Source organism: Glycine max, chromosome 9 (assembly GCF_000004515.6).
Source record: "Glycine max cultivar Williams 82 chromosome 9, Glycine_max_v4.0, whole genome shotgun sequence".
Taxonomy (NCBI): Eukaryota; Viridiplantae; Streptophyta; class Magnoliopsida; order Fabales; family Fabaceae; genus Glycine; species Glycine max.
In genome coordinates, this window is record NC_038245.2 from 43,397,549 (window position 1) to 43,412,841 (window position 15,293).

Consider the following 15,293-nt stretch of genomic DNA (forward strand, 5'->3'; position numbering starts at 1 on the left):
AATATCTAAAACATAATATAAAAAAAATAAACTAAAGTAAATCTGACCTATGATTCCATACTAAATTAGCAATATTGTTGTACAATTCTTTCATCTCACTAGATGTATCCTCTATATTTTTCGTTTATGCAGATTTGTTAGTACAACCAGTCTAACTTGGTGCTTGTGTTACTCTGATCTTGGTCATGTGCTTGGATACTACTAAATTCATGCATGAAATTAGGCAAAAAAGATATGTTTATTTAACAAATCTTTTGCTTGATAAACATATTGATTATATTCCCTATCAACAATACCTCTATCTCTCTCATAATGAGTGTTTTTCCTATCAATCTTTTTATCTCCTTCCTCACCATTTATATTCTCATATTCCAGAACTTCATCAACCTTAGGATCCATAGAAGGTGCAATAACATTTTCACCCGTTGCATAACTATCTTTAAATAGTTGATTCTATAATTCATCAAGTGAATAATCTATTGATTTATTATAAAATCTTTTAACATGAAGCTTCTCTTGCAAAAAAATGGATAATTAATCATTAAACAAAATTTTATAATGAATTACTTATATTATAAATTAACTACAACAATATATATAATAAACTAACCTTAATCTTTTTGCCCCACCACTCGTTTAGACCACTAAACTTTCTTATAGTAGGATCCCACCCTAAGTCAGTTTCCTCAAACTTCAAAAACTTTTAAATGTGCAATCTGTCTTCATATAATCATACTTTTTCTTCAATATTTTGTAAAGACATGTGGTTGATGATGACTTCAAATTCTTGATTAATGTCCTTCCATCTAAATGCTACACGCTTATTCTTCCTAATGAATTTGATGCAAAGCTTACACAAAGATATTTCATACTCATGGTCCATTTAAAATTGATCCCTTTCTTCGTAATATCATTAATTGAAATCATCTTACAAATTTATCAAAAAAGTATAATGAACGAATTGAAGTAAAAAATAAAATAAAATATATAAAAAAACTCAATTGTGTATCATAGTTAAAAATAGAATACAGAAACAATTTCATCATCAAGTACTAAATTTTTTTTAAGAGAAAATAAAATTTTATTGTGCATATAAAAATCCAACACAACATGTGTCAAGAACTGAATGCCATTAGATAATATAAAGACATAAGGCATGACTCTATTTTTTCTCACGCAAAAGGGATTATCATTACAAGACATAAGACATGCCAATCAAATCACAAAAGTATTGTCTTACAAAAAGGATGAATTATCCTACACCACTAAATTCATAACTTATGAAAATTAAACAAATCTAAGCAAACAATACTCTCACTAAAAGCAACCTCTATCATGTTACAATACAAGAACACATTTGTAAATTGTAATTAATTTATAAAAGTTTGAACAATTGCAAAAAAAAAAAAAATCAAGAATAAATGATGAAAGGTAAAGAGAATCTATCAAAACATAGTCCTAATCAACTCTTATGTTTCTTTTTTTACTCATCCATAGTGAAAAATTTCACAATCAAAATATTGTAAAGATAACCTATCAAAGCATGACATAAGGAGTGAAAAAAAAAATAAAAAAATGCCATTATATGGAGAAAAAAATGTTAGTGTGCATGTTGTGAAACAAGATGAGGAGTATGTACGTTGGAGGAAAAAAAACAAAACAAACATACGAATGAGTAAAAAAAATAATAAAACCTGGATTTATTTAAAAAGGATAAGTAAAAAATTTGATAAATACATTAAGGATAAAAAAGAAAAAAAATACAAAAAGATAGAAGCTCGTGTTTTAAAGAATGTGTAACATTTCAAAAAATGTTAAAAACTAGTAAAAAAATTTATTAATCCAACAGTTAAATGATTTTTTTTAGTTAGTAAAATAGGTTAAAACTTAATTGAAATGACTTGTCAAATATAATTAAAAAAATTTATTTGTCGAACAATCAAACAAATTTTTCAGCTAATAACAAATGTTAAAAACTAATCAAAACGTTTTTTCGAACTACTTATTTATATATATATATATATATATATATATATCTTTTTTTTTATGTGTTCATACACCATATGTAAAGTTTTCATAACAAATGAATTAATACAAGTGTAATTGATGTTAGCTTTTAGGAAGTTGAGTATAATAATAGGTTTGAATTCCTTACGTATTGGTTGTTACCAATAGTTTGTGAGTGGCATGGGTACCAGATTAGAGATGTGATTAGAGGTGTGTGTTTGTTTTTCTATTGGTAGACTGATGTTACTTCTCAGAAAAAATACACCTTTTTTTTTTTATTGATGTTACTTCTTACAAAACGTGTTAACCAAAAGTATTAAACCCAAAAACAATATTTTTTTCCGTGTAAACCAATTTATTTAATTTTACAAAAACATGATGTTTCTACCAACCCTACCATGCAGAAGCAGACTATTCAAACTCGATTCATTTTATCATCTAAAATAAAATATTCAAATTTAGTGACACGGAAGGCTGTAGAAAGATAAAACAAATCATTAAGAGACACTTTCAAGACATATTTTTCACCATAATTAAAAGATTTATTTATGTTGAAGAGGATTACCATAACTACTTAAAAAGCATATCTACTATATGATTTCTTATAAGTTGACCATGTAATTTTTTTACACATTGAAAATGCATAGAAATTAAACTCATAAGTTAAAATAAAATAAATTATTTAACACCTTTCAAGAGAAGAGAATTAATGTGATTTACTCGTAAAAGTTAATTTATAACAGAAGATATAACTATAGTTAATGAATCAAATTTATGTCTTAAACCCTCTTTCTTTGCCAAATAAATGTGAAGCTTATCATTTTTCTTAGAGAAAATAGTATATGTACGAGTATTATAAAAGAAATCATATACTGCACTATCTTTATTGGTTGATCATATATCTTAAAAACCATACTTTTTTTATTAGTTGATAATATAATATGTTTTAATTAAAGTCTTTCTTCTTATGTTGTTTATTTAAGGTTTAGTTTTTTTTTTTTATTTCATGGATAATCCTACACCCCACACCCCACCCCTAAATACATGACCTAGTTGATTTTTGGCCAAATTATTAATCTGGCCGAGTTACCAAACTATTAGTAAAAAATGATCAAATTAACTGGTCTAACATGCTAGTTAAAGTATTTAGCTTACTTCAGTAAAATCAACAGATCCAACCAAAGTTTGAAACTATAGAATATAGATGATTAATTATAAATGTTTAACTTGTCGGTGCAATGAATGAGTCCGATCCCCCTATCATGTTTAGTTTTTCCTTGACACTTCAAAATAGAGATCACAGTACGTATTTTATATATATATATATATATTATGCATAGCATTGCCAGCGAGAAGTGCATCATATATGATACACAAGCCATACATGGCATCAGCCTAAAAGAAGCACTCTTGTTCCCTCGGATAAGTTGTTTGTATGGATATATGGGGAATAGTGAGGGGGACAAAAATTACGTAACTACTAGAATTAGCACTTCATAGTTCAAAGGAAATTTTAGAGAAAATTAAAATACATTTTAAGGTAAGTATAGAAATGTCAAGTGTTGAGCCTAAAGCTTCTCCTGTAATCAGCTACATACATATATGTCTCTATCGCAGTCACCTTCCTAAAAACGAGAATAATGCTTTCGTCTCCGTCACCATTTTTGTTTTCTTCTGCTTTTTTTTGGCCACCGGTTTTGAATTGAGAGGATTCGAACCCAACACCATTCACCAGCCACCCCCATCATTTCACTTCTTGTCCTTTTCTTTGTATATTTATCCTTCTTTTCATTCTCCCAATTTCTCTTCTTTCTCTTTCCTTTTCTTTTCTTATTCTTCTCCTTTCAACATTTTCTGTCTAACGTAATTGTTTGAACTTTCAAGGCTAGAACGTGTTAATCCTGACCCAAACTCTATTGATATTTTGAGACCGTTCATTGATTTTAATTTTATTTGATTTAGACTTGACCCAAAATTAATGTCTAGATTGGTGAGTGGGTAGGTAGAATGAATTGACTTGATTTTTAACAGAGGGAATGAATTTAGATATAGTATTATCGAAGCTAAAATAATATTAATTATAAGAAGAAAAAAACACTAAAAGTAATCTAATTACAATTCTTATGTACGGTAAATTTGCTAATCTTTCAAATAATTATTTTAAAAATTATACTCAGGATTTTATTAATTGATAATATATTTTTTTATATTGACATAGATTATAAAATAATAGATATTTTATAATAATATATAATTGTAAACATCATTGATATAAATATTAGGGAAAATTTTGGTAGGTACCAAAATATATGTATGATATACATGATATAATGTGAAAAGAAAAGAGTGAAATAAATAAATAATGAGTATTAATGAAGTATATATTAATAGAGCTTTGTCTTTTTATTGAGTAGATCCACTCAATCTACTTGATTGATTAACTTCATTGATTAAAGGAGATATAAGATTGAGTAATTGAAAATTGATGGTTTTAAAAAAAGATGGTGGATTTGAATATCTTTTATTGACATTTCTAATAAAAGTTAATAAATTAATATTTATCAATAAAAAAATTCATTTCATATAATTCAAAGTATCTTTTAAATACCAAAAGTTTCAAACAAAAACAAACCCAAAAGCTTGAAACTGGCTAGATTGCTATAAAATAATTAAGAATAAATCCTACAATTATCTAGTAGAGACCAATTATTTTTGCTTTTGTCTTATGGTGGTCAAGTCTTTTTGTTTGTGTTTTATGGTGGTTAAGCTTGTTTGCTTCTTTTAAGAGGTTAAAATTTGTGTTATCACTTGTGTTTAATGGTTAAGTTTGTATTTGTTGACTTTAATCGATATGTGGACCTTCTCATTAAAGATTTTACATGTTTTACATCTTAAATTTCTGATGAATAAGATTGACATTGTCTTAGTTACCATCATCTTGTCAGGACGTGCTAGACTATGGATATAATAGAGTAATTAATTATAAATTGTTATAATTTAAATTCAAGTTATATATAATTTAGTAGATAATTTTGAAATTATTATTCTTTTGTATTCTCTATATATGTTGTACACTCACAGTGAATAAAATCTTAATCATGTAATCATTTCAATAGTATGTACATGATGCTCATGAAAACCATTCATATTAGACAAATTGTACACTAATGGGTACAACTTTTTTTCTTTTTACATAACGTTATACAATAAAGAAAGATAGAAATAGATGGGATAAGATGATTGATGTGATGAAGACAAACAAAGAGTTATTGTAAAAATATTATACGACATTTTATAAACAAATGATCTATTGATATTAAATTATTTAAAGCACATGCAGATGAGAAGGTAAACAAAAATGCAGATGAGAATATATACTTTTGGGATAGTTCAAATGGTGATGAAAACCTTATTGAAAATTAACTAATTAAGACCCCATAAAATATTAGCAAATAATCTAGAAAATTTCTAGGTTTTTTGTAAATATGGTATATTTTATGTTTCTGGTCTTACGTATATGATAAGCATGAGTTGATTTAGCAGGGGAAACTATCGAGTATCGAGTGATGAATGATATTGGGGCCAGACGTTTCCGGGTAGGACAAGGAAGAGAATGATGAGAAGCAGTGTATAGCTAGTTTTTTTTTTTCTTATGCACATGTCATGAGCTTCTTGCACTTGTAAGTTGTAAAATGAGAGTTTGCCACACACAGAAGTCCAGAAAAAGTGTCTCTTTCCAACTTTATCACGTTAATCACGCAGTTTCATTTTCTTTATTTCCCAACTCATCCCTCCTCTTCCTCTTCCAATTCTCTCCTTCTCTTGCCGTGACACGAGCTACAGAAGTCACATAGAAAATCATTATACTTAGGACAAAGATTTATAGAAATTATAACATTCACTTGATGATTTTAGAAAAAAAGAAAGAAAAAGAAGTCTGGAGTTCAAATTCCTTTCAAAAATAATAAACTAATTACTATTTATCGATAAAAAATGATAAAAGTTTATAATACACTTTGAGAAAATTAATTATTGATATTTTTTTATTTTGAAATAATTGATACTTCCTTGCTTCATGCACATAATGTTTTATTTGAAACAAGCGGCGAATGGATCTGAAAATGAAAAAAAAAATGCAACTTATTTGTAAGAAAAGAGGAAAATAGAAGAAAGAAGATAAAGCCTAATCATACATGCATTTGGATACCTTTTAATCAATTTTCACTCCCAAAATCATGGTAAAATAATGTGATTGGATTAGATTTAATTCTATCAAAGTCAATTTCAAAATAAACTTAAAGGTCAAAGCAATAAATAGTTGCTTCAATTTTTAATTTTTATTATGATTTTGGAGGAAAAAATTAATTCTAAGAGGTACTAAAATATATTAATAAAGATTTTTTTTTATCCCGTGGTTGATCCTTTCAGGGATTGGACACTAATTAGATACCTCTCCATATACTTATTTGAACCTTGTTTATTTTCTTTTGCTAATATTATTTTTCTAGATTAAAGATTATGGGTGTTTTTTAACTCACTGAATTAAAAATTCTTTTTGCTAATATAATCATACTGATAAAGGTTATATTTGACAAAATTAACTAAAAGTTAGCTAGTAGTTAAAAATTGAAAATCGGTAGTTGAAAATTTTTAAGTCAACTTATTAAATTATAGATGTTCAATAAAATTAGTTGTTAAAGTAGTTAAAAAATATAAAATAACATATTTAAAAAAGATAATAAGAAAATTGAATTAATATTTTAATGATAAAAAGAAAATAAAATATAAAAAATTAGAAGTTAATGTTTTAAAAAACATTATTTTAAGTAACGTCTAAAAAAATGTTAAAACTACTTAAAAAATATTGTTTAACAAGTAATCAAACAAATTTTACCTTCTTAGAGATAATTAATTAGATTTTTTTGACAAAAAAGATTAAATTATCAATAAAACTAATAAATATTTCACAACTATAACATGAGAAAAAGAAATACTAAAATCTTTCCAAAGAATAGAAATTTGCCTAAAAGCTCATGTAGTTTTGTTGGGACAAAGGGTTTGCAACAAAAGTGGCGTTTTCTGATTTTATTAAGAGCCAAAGGAATGCTGCTGCTATTAACACGAATACTTGTCATATATATATATATATATATATATATTAGACACATTGCACATTTCACTAAATAAGTTTTACCCAACCGAGGACCGAGGAAGATAGTGCACTTTTTTGTTGGTTTGAATCAAGATATTATTGATTGAAAGTTAATAATGAATCTCATAAAATATTAAAATTCATTTTAAAAATAAATATATTTTAACAAATATTTTTTATATATAAGTTAAGGATCGAATCCATAACTATAAGATAAGATAAGGCACTTTGCATGCACACAAATTTAACATTTCTTTAGTCATGATGAGTGGGATAAAGGTGAGGAAGAGCATATAATGCTAAGCTTTTCTGCAATTGTGGGGTCTGAGTCTATTCGCGCGAACAGTGAAAGTGAGGAATCAAGATGACAAGCAAGCAAGAAAAAGCAATGCTTGCTGCTTTGCTCTCTCTCTCTGTACATGATACAGTAGCTAATGAGAGTGGATGCTCAGTGGCAAATAGCACGGATCATGAAAGGGCTCACTCTCCAACACTCTAAAAAGCTAAACACAACTTTTATTTATTTTTATGCACCAAAAAAAATCGAACCCTAAGCTTTAGATACCATATTTTTATGTCTGTTATTATTCAAACGTTGGCAGTGTTTCATTCAAACCACCACTTTTTCAGACACCACCAAATCACACCACACTGCCACAATAATTACGAATAGTCTTAGCAACATACTACTATATGAGAAATTAAGAGAGAGAGAGAGATAGTGAAGAGGGAGGGCCATAGGGCTTTTGATGTTGCAGGGCTAACAAGAGGCCAAGCAGCGAAAGCTACGGCCAGCCACTGCGTGTTTTGTGTAGCTGAAGAGCCTGAGACTCAGTTCTCTGATAGACACAGATCAGAGGAACACGCTGAGGCAGGGAGTGATGTTGTTTGTTGTGTAAGTTTTCTGGATATATCAACTGAACATAAAACAAATCAAAGATATCATCACATTAAATTCTCCCCCATTTTCAAATACACAACAGGCCAAAAAAATCCATCACAGATCCCAATGACACATATTCAGGGAAAACGGTAACATTTCATTATACGCTTTACAATTAGCCAAAGCTTAATTGAGAATTACGTATGCCATACTTAATTAGAGAGGAAACAATAGAATAGAGGTAACTCTCCAATTCATAAAAAATAGTTATAATCCGGCCGACTTAGTTTAAAACAATTATGAACAATTGAAGTACGTACATTTGATATAATGAATGATCTATAGAGAGGTGTGATGAATTATTTATAAGAAAAAGTATAGACTGAATTATTTTTTTTTCTTCCATAAACTAAAATTTGTTTAGGAATAATTGAAAATTAGTTTTTGAAGAAGTTAAATAAAAAAATTCAAATTAATTTAATCATGAGCTAATTTTATCAAAATTTATTTTATTTTATCTCTTAATAATCCTAATAGAATCCGAGTGCAAGAAAGGAAGCATCAAAACCATTGGTTTTGAAATTAAATCACCATTTCCTTTTAAAAGTCTCAATGTCTCATTTCTTATGGTTTCCATTCTAGATTAGCACATCTAAAAAATAACTACTAAAAGGGAATGTAGATATTTAAAAGAGTAGAAATTTTTTTGAATGACCCGTTATTAATTAATTTTTGAATTGAAAAGAGGGGAAACAGGAGAAGGAAACAATTATATCCAATCTACAACAATGAAGTAAAGTAATGAAGGGCACAAGATACCATCCAATAATAATTGAGAAAGTAAGAATTTAGACAATTAATTGATGCACATCTAGCTGAAATTGAAGAGTATATGAACACATTATGGTCTTAACTTTCCCATCTGTTACATATATGTTCCTTTGAAGCCAACGTAAAGAACAAGAGTGACTGACAGACATAACTACCATATACCTAAAGGAGTTTAAGGCAATTAATTTTCAGAGAGTTGGCCTAATATTAATTAATTTCTTCCAAAAGTTAATAAACAAAAGATCTAGCTAGCTATCACTCTACCTCTTTCTTAGTCCTCTTTATCCTCCTCCCTCGTGCTTTTACATCTTCTAGTTCTAGCTACTTAGGGCAAAGAACTATATTGCTGCGGCACATCACCCCAAGCATGGACACCACCACCACCGCTACTCCAATTGCTTGCATTATCATTATTCCCTGGGCCACCACCACTACTAGTAGGTGTTGGAGTCACTGAGGCATAGGAATTCCCAAAGAACCACTCGGTTGAAGGCGTGTGTGTGTCCCCACTTGGACCATGTTCTTTTCTGGAGTCCCCAACTGGGAAAGTTCCTGGCTTTGAAATCTCAAGGTTTTGAAACAAAATGGTTTGTGGCTTCTGAGTCTGGTTCTCAATCTGGTTAACACCACTATGATCTTTCTGGTTGTTGTCTCCACCAAAGAGCATTGCCAATCGCTGCTGCTGAAGCTTCCAGTGCAAGTCCTGATTTATAGAACTCAAAGACTCAATGGAAGAGGCAAGGCCACTATGAACGTTCAAAGAGCTCATACCTTGGATTGCACCATTGTAAGAAAAAGGGTAATTATAGAGAGCAGCAAAAGAACTTGATAGGGTGGTGGTGGTGCCAGGAGAAGGGTCAAGGTTGAAACATGAAGAAGTACTAGAAGTGTTTTCAAAAGAGGAAAAGTGGTTGTAAGTGGTTGGAGGGTGATGATGATGGTGAAGCCTAGGGAAGGGTAACCCTCCAAGGTGAAAGTCCATGGAAGGAGAAAGAGAATGAAGGAACTTGAGTCCACCAACTTCTGAAGAGGAGGAACCAGAGTCCTTGGAGTCACATGATAGCCTTGATGACTTCACCTTCTTGTTCTTTCTGCAACCACCGCCAATAGGAACGTTGCGCAAAGCACCACCTTTTGTCCAGTATCTTCTACATGTCTTGCAGAAATGCCTTGGCTGCGTGAGGCTGTAGTTGTTGTAGTAGCAGAATTTGGTGTTGGGTGAGTCACATCGTGGACAATTGAGACCTTGCTCTTGGGGCCTTGTGGAGGAGCTTTTTCTGCCACTACCACCGGAACTTTGAGTCTCTTGGTCTTTTGCTGTGGCAGGCTTTGAAGGTGTGTCATCGGGTGACATCGTTTGAGAGAGAGAAGAAAAAATCGTGAGAGGTGAAACAAAGTTTAAGGAGTTTTGGTCTTTTTGGCCTTGTGAGGTGGGAAAGTTAGCTAGTTTCTTCAGTTTTCAGTTTCCTTTTGCAGAGGCAAAGATACTCACCAATTGAATGATTTCATGCATGAGGAAGAGATCGAAGTGGAAGGAAGGAAGGGTCTTGTGTCTTTGATAGGAACCTGTGATCCTCATCAAAGAGGGTGATTGGGAATTAGTAAAATGATGTATGAGGTTGGGTAAGTGGTCTTTTTCAGATCTAATGGAATAAAGAAAACTGTCTCTATACACATAGTTGTATGGTAGAGAGAGAGAGAGAAAGGGCACAGATGTCACTAGAATAAATAGTTGGTAGTTTAAGATATATATACTAGAGAGAAAGAGAAAAGGGGTGAAGGAAAGGGGAAGATGATCCAAAACAGTTGTGTCAGTTCGAGTGATCCACTACATACTACAACAAAACTATTAGACTGAGAACCAAGTCCTTTTAATATGGTTATTAAATAATGATGGTAACGTGTATTGGGGTTTGAGGAATGACAAAATGGGTAATCAAGTTTTTAATCATGTATATGCAGAGCAAATTAATGTCCAATCCAAATGTAATTACTTTGTATTGCGTAGTAAGAAAACGTAACTTTCCCTTCTCAGCTGGGACATGTTTAACAAACTTTTTCGTCATACATGCAGGTCTTTTTTTTCCTCTTTTAAGTTATATATACGTGGATTTTGACACTTGTGCTTGTCTACTATTGTAAAATTCCTAGCCACAAAACATTTTAAGTGGACCAAAATTATGTTGACTTTACTCTTCCAAAATTAAATGCTCTTGCAACTGATTACGTAACCAGCACGTATAAATGTACCAAAAAAGCAGGTGCATCAATAACATGATCTATAGGAATAATTAAGTTCAAGGCATATATTTCAATCTCTTAACAATCTAAGTATAAGTAACCAATATATTTCTTAAGTAATTAATAAAACCCTCCGGTTATTGTTAGAGCATAGCATTAACCACCCCTCGAGCCGGCAAATCCAGTGTTGTTTCTTTCATCACAGCAGTTAAGTGAAAAAATAAATAATGGAAGCTAGGCAACCAACACATAAAAATATGAGGCTAGACATAAATGAAGAATATGAAAAGTCAGGGATTTAATAATTAAGATGGTACATGACCTCCAGAGTAGTAATATATAAGAATAGAATATGCATATGTATAAGCTACAATTGGAACCAACTAGTCCAAACAAGTGATAGGGGCAGTAGGAGTAGAGAGGATGGAAAGTAGGAGGAGGAAGAGAAGAGAGAGCCGAGTCAGTAAACGGAAACATAACAACAGCAGTACAACAGCACTGGATGCTCTCTGTGCACTGCCAACAGCTTGTCTATTTCTTTCTTTGAAACGTCCCTTTTGAACCAAAGTTAACTGCACCTCTCTTACTTTTCCATGAAGAATCCCCAATAAAAGCTCTCACACGTGTAATATATATGCATATTTTTATAGCTAATAGCTAGCTATTCCTCTAATCTAGCTTATCTAAGTAGATTAACATCATTAGCTTGTAGTTAATTACAGTGAACTTGTGGTCTATTTTTGGCCAGCAGCATATAGCACTGCTCCATTATCAATGATATATGTGCATCTGGCCCGCCTCTATCCTTTTATGCCACTTAATTGAAAAGCAGAATGAGTAAAAGTAGTACATCCCCTTGAAAAGTTTGTTCGGTTACAAGTAAAAAGGTGATTAAATTGTTTTTTATTATGTTATTCACAAATTTTGTTGTTAATTAATTTTAGTTAAATAATTTAATTAATTATCTTTAATGATATTCTTTTTTTATAATTATATTTTTTTTATTTACTAGACTTAAATTAAAGATCTTATTTAAGAAGATTAAGTTGAATATTCGAACCAACGGTAATTAATGAAAAATGATTAAATTTAATTTATTGAACTCAGATTATGTTATTTTTTTTATTTTTTTAAAATTTTAAAGTAGGAAATGAAAATCATGATACAAGTACCAATAGAATAGACTATACACAAACACATACACCTTAGTTTCTTTTGCTACACAACCATTAAAAAAGAAAAGAAAGAGAAGAAGCAGAGAGGAACTGATTTCAATTCAATTCAATATCCAGTCTGCTTGACGTCTGTTTCTATATTTGAGTCTGACATATGGAAGGAAGTACGATTGTGAAAACCCTCATAACTGCAAAGATACCAATCTGTAACAGGACTTTAACGGTCGTGATCAACCATTTACCCTGCTTGTCTTTTTGTAGCTTAGTTGATAGAATGGAATACCTTTCTGGGAACCAGGAAATCTAAAGCATAACGTGCAATACAAAAAAAGAAGATTTACTTTGAGATTACTAAGCCATGCAAGGACACAGCTCTCTGATATTGCCGGCTATTCCCAAAGCCAAATACCCTTTTGCAAATTATTAATATTAATGGATCATTTATAAAGTAAAAATTAATACTACTATAATAACTTTGAAATACATGTGTACATATAGTATTTATTATATTAACACTGTCTCAGTATGATTTCTAATAATAGCATGCATAGTTTTGAGTCTTGGCATTAAAGATGGTAAATATAGAAACAACAATCACTTGTCATTGTTGTGTTGTGACAACAAGTGTGATTGATCACACATGCAGCTAGGTAGGTAGCAGCAAGTTAGAGATGGAACCAAACCACCGACCAATTCTTGTGTTGTATGGTTGTGAAGAAACGTGCACGCCGTAGTAGGATTACTAGCTCTATGCACGCTGAAAAAACAGACAGAGAGAGACACGTGAGAGGGGTGGCTGGATTCCCGTGAGACCACCAAACCAAAAACCATAACCCATACATACATTATTACGTGCATAGGACTAGGAACAAGGTTTCCTCCAAAACGTTAAGTCTCACGAGCTATATATCCTCTCGTATAATCTAGCTAACTACTTTTATCGTCTACTCCTTCAGCATTAATTCATATTTTTCAGTCTTTTTTTGGTATACATAATTTTCAGTTATTTGAATATGCTGCGAAAAAAACAAAATACAAATAATAAGTTTAATTAGAGGTGGTAAGTAGCTCATAGGGAGAGCATACGTAAAGCAGGGAAGACTAAATTACAAATATATATTGCATACTCTTGTTTCAAAGTTTTTCTTTTCTTTTTAAGTGGGATTTGGGCTCCACTAAATTATTGAGAGGGCACTTTCAAAAGGAATGTACAATATAATAATTAAGAATTAACATTTGAAATTATAATTAATTTTAAATTTTATCATTACAATAATATAAAAAAACTCATCAGTTTATCTCAGAAAGAAAGATGTTTTTAAGTTACTGCCGTGTATGAAGATTTATAACTAAAATTAATTAAAATTAAGAAATAGTATTTTATTAAAAATTGTATAATAAGTATTCATTGAATCATTGTAGAAAAAGTATACTGTGATATAACGAGGATAAGAATAACTGATAAAAAATATTAACATTCTTGTTTTAGAAAGAGGACTAATTTGACGTTGTCATATAAGCATTTTTGAAACTGTGTTGCCACAGGGTAACAGATTAACAGTTAACAAAGTTATGAAGTATGTTTTTAATATAATGATAAGAAATGAAAATTTTAATTATTACGAGAGTTGGGTAGAGTAAATGACACCCTCCATGACCTAGCTTGTGGAAGAGTTTTGATCACCAGTGAAGAATTCTAACTAACCAAAAAATTGAGTGAAATATCATTGGATGACGTGTCATAAAATGTAAACTGTTAAGATATCAATTCTGAAGAATGCTACACCTCTTATACTATTGATCGTCTAAGAAATTGAACAACCATAATAATGAGATTTTTTTTATAGTGATTAGCGATTCAACACTTTGTATTTAAGTGAATAAAAATCATCTATTTTTAATCCAGATACGAGATTTTTTTTAATTTCTTAATGAAGGTGTTAAAAACACTAATTAATATTTGTGTTTCTTTTTAACATTACAAATATGAATAAATGGATAAAGGAAAAAAGAAAAGTAAGAGTAGTAAATATAATAAAGGGTACTCGTACTAGCAATACGATACCATTGATTCGTACTTCATTTATTATATCGATGGAAAATTAATGTTAACGACAAAATCCAGAAGCATACTTTTCCCTACCCCAAATATTAAGGTTCGTCAAATGAACAATCGCTTTCACTTCTGATACGAAACACGGGGTTGACTGAATCTGAATGTCATAAGAGAAAATATTACTATAATATAAGAAAAAAGGTAAAATACATAAGCTGGGTCCTTTAACTTCTCTTTGATGTCATGTATGGTTATTGTTAATATTGTAGACAGCTACGTATACAGAGGCACCAACAATATTATTATCTGCACTGCAGCAAGCTCCACTGTCAACTGACGATAGATACTGGTGCTGCCTGAATACGAAGCCGTCTTTGATTCTTATATTATACTCATATCTTAATAAATGAAAATATATACAATTAATCACTGTGAAAACCGATGAGCGTGCTAGCTTCAGAGCTACTACTATGTATCTATGTCCCTATTACTGAATAGTTTCTCCCATATCCAAACCCTCTTCATACTTGCTGTTGCTGCTTAATTACCTTTCATATGCTCATGCATGCCACCATTCTACCCTACCCTACCCTGCTCACCTTGTCCATCACTATCTTCATTATTTATGATACATGCATTGATACTGTTTTGGACACACATGCACGAGTACTTAGATACATTTGAAGTCCTGTACTTCATGTCATGCATGCCTCATTCTTCTCTTTACATAATTAATATTAGAAAATAAGCTAGCTTATTACCTAGCCTTGATTTTTCTCTAATTTATATTGTTGAATGTTTGAGGTTTATTTGGGATCTTTGACGATTAAAGTATACTTAATTTTTTTTTATCGACCAGATTAAAGTATAAAGTATACTTACTGATAGTAGGTTTGTTTGGATACACCTTTTTTTTTGTTTTTTTATGTTTTTTTGGTAATATATAGT

General features: G+C 30.5%; 1 protein-coding gene across 1 annotated transcript; it reads right to left on the reverse strand.

Annotated features, from left to right (window-relative positions):
• Positions 1-8,874: 8,874 nt before the first annotated feature.
• LOC100777894 (dof zinc finger protein DOF5.7) lies at positions 8,875-10,690 on the reverse strand. The gene has a single exon (XM_003534202.5). The coding sequence runs from the start codon at positions 10,225-10,227 to the stop codon at positions 9,199-9,201; it is 1,029 nt and encodes a 342-aa protein (XP_003534250.1). The 5' UTR covers positions 10,228-10,690; the 3' UTR covers positions 8,875-9,198.
• Between the last annotated feature and the right edge of the window lie 4,603 nt (positions 10,691-15,293).